This window comes from Heliangelus exortis, chromosome 3 (assembly GCF_036169615.1).
Source record: "Heliangelus exortis chromosome 3, bHelExo1.hap1, whole genome shotgun sequence".
Taxonomy (NCBI): Eukaryota; Metazoa; Chordata; class Aves; order Apodiformes; family Trochilidae; genus Heliangelus; species Heliangelus exortis.
The window spans coordinates 81,418,811-81,427,148 of NC_092424.1; the positions used below are offsets into that span (position 1 = coordinate 81,418,811).

General features: G+C 44.2%; 1 protein-coding gene across 2 annotated transcripts; it reads right to left on the reverse strand.

Moving 5' to 3' along the window:
* Positions 1 to 714: 714 nt before the first annotated feature.
* On the reverse strand, positions 715 to 7,767 carry TPBG (trophoblast glycoprotein). Of its 2 annotated transcripts, XR_011725364.1 has the most exons (3): positions 7,639 to 7,767; positions 4,936 to 7,216; positions 715 to 2,019 (listed from the first exon to the last, which is right to left on the reverse strand). XR_011725364.1 is itself a non-coding variant. In XM_071741479.1 (2 exons), exon 2 carries the CDS (start codon positions 7,036 to 7,038, stop codon positions 5,911 to 5,913), a length of 1,128 nt encoding a protein of 375 aa, XP_071597580.1. In that variant the 5' UTR covers positions 7,039 to 7,216; positions 7,639 to 7,767; the 3' UTR covers positions 715 to 5,910. The 2 variants fall into 2 exon arrangements, 1 of the variants encoding a protein (XP_071597580.1); XM_071741479.1 differs by having other exon boundaries at positions 715 to 7,216.
* Positions 7,768 to 8,338: the final 571 nt, after the last annotated feature.

Here is an 8,338-nt window from a genome sequence, read left to right on the forward strand (position 1 = left end):
ACTAACCAAGTTATCAGCTATAATCCTGGGACAGCCCCAAGAAATCACCCCATCCCCTCAACATCAGACTTTTGCACTAGCTACCTATAAGAAGATGAAATATCATTCTTTCCTTTAAATTCCCAATTATATATATATATATATATGCATTACATATATAAAAAATCCCAAATATATGCATTTAAATATTGTAAGAATAAAAAAAGTTTGCCACCAGAATGCTTTTTTCTTCTGGAGTTCACCCTTTGTTCTCTGTTTCAGCAGTACTTTTCTTTAATAGTTCCTTCACAGTAAGAAAATTCACACCATCAGTAATAATAATGCTTCTGTATTTCACTATGTAAATAGGTATTTGAAGACTTTAAAACACAGTTTCATCTAGTCATTAAAAGCCTGAAAATCCATTACTGTTAAATTTAGAACTGGTACCTAACTTCAAAATCAATACTGCATATATTAAAAACCAAAAAAACCTTATTGAATCACATTCAAAATAATGACTAAAACACAGTCGCTTACATTCACTGACCAAACTTCTTCCTAAAAAAATTAACCAGGCCACCTAGATGGAAGTTGCTTTTTCATCATTCTATCATGCAAATTCATAGCACAAACATCAATTTGAGCTATAAGGACTACAATTACATGCTTAGCAAAGACCTCAACATCTGTAAGGATTTACAGTAATTAAATGAACAGGGTGAACATAAAATATTTATAAGCAATCTGGTAAATATTTTATTGAGTTTTTCTTTGAGAATGATTTTTAATGAAGTAAAACTTCAAACTGAAAAAGTTACAGCAGTTTCTTGCACACCTAAGATTTCCAGAGTAGTGCAACATTCTAGAGCATGAGATTTCTAGCAGTATGTACTCAAATACACTGTATGTACTCAAATAACTTTGCTATTTTATTCAGATGCTTTCACGTATAATTATTAAAAACACAAATCTGTTAGTCTGTCATCAGAAAGGAAAAGATATCTAGTGAATACTTTGAAAATATAAATAATTGCAAGCACTTAATTATTAACTGCAACATGAAAAGACCATCTAAAGCAGCAATTTTAATTTTCTTAATTGTTCCCTTTCTCTACTTAGGCTAACACTGGAAATGCAAGTCCTGATTTCAAGCTTTGCCTACATGACAGTTGACTTTTGGCATAACAAGATTTTCCAAGGATGTGACAATATGTAAACTGTAACACCATCAAGAAAGCAAAAGCCCTTTTTAAGGGCATACTTATGCTGCAAAGCTGTATTCTTACTTCTAAAAGCTTGATGCGTTTATTTTTATTTTTTTTTCACAGATGAGAGAGGACTGCTGTTAGGTTTATTGTAGTGGTTAAAACACCACTTTTCTGCTACTGCTCTTTGGACTTGGGAAGCTAGCAGAGTACTGTACTTACTTCTGTATCAGCAAAGGAGGCTCTGCTCCCACATGGTTTACATCTCTTTTTTTCAGCATGTGTGAAATACTTAATAAATGTTACACTCCCTAAATGGACTGCTCTCTCTCTTCCTTGGTGGGCTTTCATTGATTTCAAGGCAAGAGCTTTGCAAGTATTAAATAGCAAGTTTGCAAAAAAAAAAAAAAAAAGCAGCATTAAATTATGGGCCTGACCTAATCATGATTAAACCAGTAGACACTGAATTAAATTCAATATTTGATTATATCCCACAAAAATGTCAGTGGAAACACCTGTGCTACAAATACAAAAGGACAGCACTCCACTTGCTAGCGAAGTGTTTCTATTTACAGCAACAAGAAGAAATTAGAACTGTATCCACTAAACATGACCAGACTCAGTACTTGTTCCTATTGCTAGTGTTGTGATTTCCAGTGCTGATCCATTAGAAATTATATCTCCTTCTCCTTTATGTGCTTTCCCCTTCAACCTTCTCTCATAAGAGTATAATTGTCATCTGGAAGCTTGAAACTGAAACGTTTTTCTTACCAAATGGTATTTTCCTTCATTACATGCTGAGAATGAATGTTTCTTCTTTAATATTCAGCTGCTAAAGAGAAAGAAAAAGTATGTATCAAATTTTCGTTCTGTCCACTTTGACAAACACTCTTTTTCGCTATAAAGCTTAAAGGGAAATGAAGACACTAAACCTCAAAATATGGGTGCAGTCAGACTGATTTCTCTACCTGTGCAGATTCATGATACTCCTTTTAATGGATTTGAGAAAATGAGGTGAAGAGGAAATTATGCAGATGCATAAAGAGCAGAGTATACCAGAGGGAAAATACTGGTAGAATAATGAGAGTTGGGATCCTAAGAGCAGTCATATTTTGACTATTTTGCCTGTCTTCAGTGACATCTCAGTCAACAACCAAATACAGGTGTGAACAGACTGCTTCACTAGCTGGCATGTCACTGGGGATTGTCACCACTACTTAAAAGGTAAATTACTCTGGATGAAAAGATTTAAAGCAGTTGTGCAGGACTTCAAATTACTTTTTGCCTGTTGAGATTACTGATAGTAATGGTTTACTGGGAAAAAAATAATGTTGGACAGTCTAATATAAAGATTTGGGGAAATTTCTGTTTCTTACATGGCAACAGTGCTTATCCCAAGTACTTCACGAAAACATATTTTAAAACTTCATCAATTCCTTGTACTATTTTTCTAAGACAATTTTAAGGTTATTACAACTAGAACTAATTTTAAGAAAGCAGTTGAACCCTGGATAAATTCTCCGTTCTGTTTCTTAGCTGTTCAGCCTTCTCCAAAGATTTGCCCACTACTTTAGTCTAGACATTTTCTATGAAACACATCAGTGACAGCCATGTCATACAGAATTTGGGGGTTTGTGCACACAAAACACATTTTAGAGGCATTTAATGCTGCATGTGTTTTATTGAAGAACAAATGAATGAATAAAACAGCCTTGCTAATTAAGCTGCTCTGGAAATGGTAATCAATTTAAATTTCAGGTGCCAAAGCAGAGCAAGATTATAAAATGTACTTCAGAACAACCCTTACACTAATGTTATTTGAAATGCATACTTTTTAACCAAGTTCTGAAGCACTTGGGAGCTACTTTTTAGATGTCTTCTAAGTACCACTGTAACTCTTTTGTGACAGGAAACAAAAACAAATTTCAAGAACTGTTTATGGAAGGGGATTTAAGATCAAATGCATTGTACAAAACACCAGAGCATTCATTGTTGGTCAAACACTGTTGGAGAACATTATTCAGCACAATACTGACACATGCTAACTGTTACATCCTAATAAATACACACGTAAGCAAATGGCAAAAATTACTTCAAAGTAGCTGTCACCAGATCTCTAATAAAGTTCTATTACAATTACTTTATATGATACAAAAATAATAATAAATCTTTAGAATAATAGGTCTAATACAACAGTTACACTTGCTCACTATACAAATATTAAGTCCCTCAATGAGAGAATGGGATTAAAGGTGCTGCCTATCCTTGCACAGCTCTGTAAATACATGGCTGTTACATTAACACATCACAGATAACTGCTTTTACTGTAGTTGCTTTAAAGTATTTGTTAACAAAACTCAAGAGATTGCCCAAGAAATGGCTTGGTTTGTACATCTCTTATCTGGTATATTACAGAACATCTTAAGCAAGGATGATGCTTTACTCCTCTTGGCACTGTACAAATAAGTTTAAGTTGATAATCTCTGAAGTGATCAATACAACAAAGCATACTGCATAGCTTCTGTAAATTCTAGCTTCACACATAAACTATCTTATGTATACCAAGTATGAACAGTTTGCATAGTTGCACAGTAATAGTTACTCACACTAGGGTTTTTTTTAATTGTTCTTAAAATATGGGCAGTTAGCATTCAAGCCATCAGTCTGCTTTTTTAGAATCCACAAACTTAATTTGTACCTGCTTGCCAGATATTGCTCTTACATTTAAATTACAGCAGGAGAAACTGCCTATCGCTTAACTTACAATAATTGTAAAATACACTGATTTATCAAAACATTAATTGAACTTAATATTTTATTTTTTACTTTTGAGGCAAAAGTAAAAATTACATAAAAAATAAATCAATCCTTTTAAATAAAGCCAGTTTAAAGCAATAGAAAATTAGTCTGAATGAACTTTTGCTACTTGCTTTGTCTGAAGTTGCAAGGAGAGTAAAATGCATTTGAATAATACCGATGCCCAAAACAGAATATATTTCTCCTGATACTTTAAGGATTATTTCATATTTATGAGCTCTTACCAAGGGCCTATATATAAATATATATATATACATAATGAGATACTGTCACTTTTGAAAGCAAAGGGAATTTAGCCAGTAATTCATAGGATTTTAGAGATGCTCAAGAGCTTCAAGTAACAATGAAAAAAAAGCTCCACAAAATGCTGACAGATACCAATTCACATCACACACAGCTGGTGTATTTTTTCATTAAGAACCTATGGATGTATTAGAAAAAATGCATTAATTACTGGGTCACTGAAAGGTTCTCGCTAACCTCTTCATATGTCACTAGTTGCATATTAAATGATGCATTTCTGAAGTATTTCTTTGCATGCTTTTTATCTCTTAATGAGAAAATGCATTCCCAAGCAAGTAATAAGCATGAGTAACATACACTACCAAAATACACTATAACCTTTAAGATAAATGTAAAGTTCCATCAAGTTAGTTGATGTAGATCACTACAGAACTTCACGAGTACCGAGAGTTTAAAATTAATCAGGAAGCAGTTGATAAATTAAATGCTGCATTCATTTACAAGCCTCAAGCTCACCAACTACACAACTGAGCTGCATTTAATTTAGTTCAGGACACCAAAGTATGTTTTTTTATATAGTAAACAATTTCATTTGGGTAATTTTACCTTCTTACACACACAATTTAATATGAAATATTTTCTTTTGATTCAGTAGAGAAGACCTTGTGAAAATTCTATCAGCTTGTACCTTCACAGCAAGGTGGACCCCAGCACGTCCCGACATTTTGCAGTTGATTTGAGAGCAGACTGGGGGGGTTTTGTGCCAAGTGACACTGCTTGTCAGTGCCTGGTGCAATTCTCCTGGCATATTTCACAGAACTGTCGAAAAGTTATTTCTCTAAGATACACAATTCTCTAAAATTTTACTCAGATTACTACTGCAGATTACAATATTTCAGAGACTGTAAAGCCATCCACATTCTTAGATGTCCATAAGTTTCTCATTGACCAGCAAACTTCAGCCCAGTAGTTCTTGTAAGAGTGTTTATTGAACAGTTCAGATGGGGTTTAGATGCAGTTCCTATAAAAAGCCCTCTCTTTTCACATAAACTGCAATCAAAAAATACTTTACAAAATAGTAAGGGCCTTACTGAGATTGCGAGTTTCCCATCATGTAAAACTAGAAAGTATTTTGTGCATGCTTACTATTTAATTTCTTTCTTAGTAATGGAGGAGTTGTTAAAAAGGAGTTTGTTTTTTAAAGCTTGTTTTTTTAGTCTGTCAAATGGAATTGTAATCACAATTCATATACAAGATGAAAACTGGCACAGAAGAACGCAACATTTTTTTCCCAAAAAGTTGAGGCAGCTTTAGTTGAATGGTGTCTGCATCAGTAATATTTTTTATAATCTCTGGTGGCTTTGTAACATCAGAGATGTTCTTTTTTTTCATATGATAGCCTGAAAAAAACCAATTCCCACAAGTACAGACAGGTAAGAGGGAAAAGAAGCAGCAGCTTGTTTCCTACATACAGCACAATGCCATGCGCAGCTGCCCAGAGTCTCAGAACAAAGTTGAGCCATGTTGGAGGGGGGCATTTCCCCCTGATGTTACAAGCAAGTCTGGGATTTCTCCAGGGAAAGGGAAGCAAGCACGAGGGTAAAGCGTAAGTCTATTTTTCATGCATAGCTACTGTGCACTGCCCCATGCCCACGGAGCTTTGTCAGACGTCAGAGTTGGAGCCTAGGTTTGTTAACCTGGGGTCTGCATTGATCTCGTATCTGTAGTGGTAGCCTTCCATGTGATCCCTACAGGCATCTCTGATGTTGTGCATCCACTTTTTGATGCCTTTTCGATTCAAATACAAAACCAGGAGGAAAATGGCCCCGATGAGAGCCAACACTATCCCTAAAAAGACATATGAAGTCTGTAGCTGGGAAGGCACGTCTGTGGGCACAGAGCAGTTCAGGTCTGAGCTGCTGATCTTCAGCAAGGCTTTGCCTAGCATCTTGTCAGGGTAGGAGCAGGTCAGGCCATCTTTGCCCTCCACCTGGTCGCTCTCCTTGAGCCAGGCCACCAGGTCCTCAATGGCACAGTCACAGACCCAGGTGTTTCGGCCCAAGTTGATGTGCCTGAGGGCAGGCAGGCCACGGAACTGGGCCAGGGTGCTGTTTCTCAGCACCCCCAGGGAGTTGTTGCTGAGGTCGAGGCTTTGCAGCTGGCCCAGCCCCTGGAAGGAGATGTTTCTCAAGCCCACCAGGGAATTGTTGCTGAGGTCCAGCTGCCGCAGGACGGGCAAGGCCGTGAACATGCCGGCGGGAAGCAGCACCAGCCCGTTGTCGGCCAGCTCCAGGCGGCTGAGGTTCAGGAGGGCCCCGGACTGCAGCATGGCAGCCAGGCTGAGGAGGACGCCGTGGTCGCGCAGGGCTCCGCGAAGGGCCAGCTCCTCCAGCGGGCTGCCGCCCTCCCCGAAGGCCCGCGGGCTGAGGGTGACGAGGGGATTGCCGCTGAGGTCCAGCTGCCGCAGGGCGGGCAGGGCCGCCAGGGCGTCGGCCTCCACGGCCCGCAGGTGGTTACCGCTGAGGTTGAGGGCGCGGAGGTCGAGAAGGCGCTGGGCGGAGAAGGCGCCGGCCGGCAGCCGGGCCAGGTAGTTGCCGGTGATGAAGAGGCTGCGCACATAGGACGGCAGGTCGGGCGGCACCGCCGACAGGTTCCCGTTCACGCACTTCACCGTCTTTTCTGCCTCGGAGCACACGCAAGGGGCCGGGCAGCTGCCGGGCTGCTGCGCCGAGTCGCAGCCCAGCAGGACGTGCAGCAGCAGCCCCAGGCAGAGCGCGCCGCGCCCCGGCATCGCGTCCGGACCGGCCCCGCACTCAACTTTCCCCTCCGGGCGCTTTCGGTTCTGGGCGGCGAGGCGAGGAGGAGTACGGCTCCCGCCAGGGCAATGCCTGCTTCGGGCAGCCCCTTCTAGGGGAACAGGCGCTTTCCCTCCGGCGGGTCTGGCTCCGCTTCGCTTCCCGCGGCGAGACCTGCAGCAGGGGAGGAAAAGGAGCGGGCAGCGGCGGGGAGGGGCGGCTCCGCTCGCCCGCGCCCACCCGCCTTCCCCCGGCCCTGAACCTCGCCCCCGGCCCTGAGCCTCGCCCCCTGCCCCTCACACGTGGCTGGCCCGGGCGGCCCCGGCCCGAGGCAGCAAGGGGGTGCCCACGGCGGAACAAGTTTTGCTCCGCTTCCATCTTATGCCTTCTCCTCTCCACCAGGCCGGCGGCTCCGCTGGCTGAGTAGGGAGAGGGAAGAGTCTAACTCCAAACCTTCACCGCGTCCCGCAGCTCCCCGCTTGCCATCCCTGGTCCAGGACACCCCCCTCCAGCCTCCGCCACGACCGCTGCAAACTCCCGCACGCAAAAACCCGCCGCGAAGCGCAACCGAACCCCGTCCGGTCCCGCTTTCTCACCTCCCACCGCCGTTCCCACTCCACGTCCGGAACAAACTCCGCCGGAACGAAACGCTACCGCCACCGACTGTCCCCGGCCCCGCCGCCAACTCCGCGCCCACCCTCGCAGCGCCTGGCCCTGCCTCCGCTGACAGGAGAAACCAACCACCGCCCCGGCCGGGGGGAGACACCGCCCGCGCCTGCCCCGAGGGGCGGCCCCGCCACCGCCCGCGCCCCGCCCGCCTCCCGTCCGCCGCCGCAGCCGGAAGGTTCGGATCGCTTCCAGACCCCGGGTACACTGACACGCTACCGCCCCGGCTCAGGTGCTGCTGCCGAAGGCTCACCTTGCCTGCGAGCGGAGCCGCTCCATGTGGAGCTTCTCCCAGCGAGGCGGAGTGGACGGGTGGCTCGGCGCGGAGCGGCTCTTGGCCGCGCTGAGAGGCGGGAGCCGGCGGCGGGAGCAGGGAGAGCTGTACCTGTGTCTCACTCTGAGGCGGCGGCCGGGGGTGTTGCGCCGGAGCCTGGCTGCCCGGTGCTTTTTTTCGCAGTTTCCCCCGATCGGTGCGCTCAGGCTGGCGGGGCTGGGAAATCCCGAGGGATTCCCAGAGCTGTGGGCGCGGTGCCGGGTCCCCGCCGAAGCCTGCTCTGCGCCTGGGTGCGGGGAGGAGGCGACGGGGGTCCGCGGGCCCTCGGAGGGTCTTGTCATAGAGGCCGGGGTGAG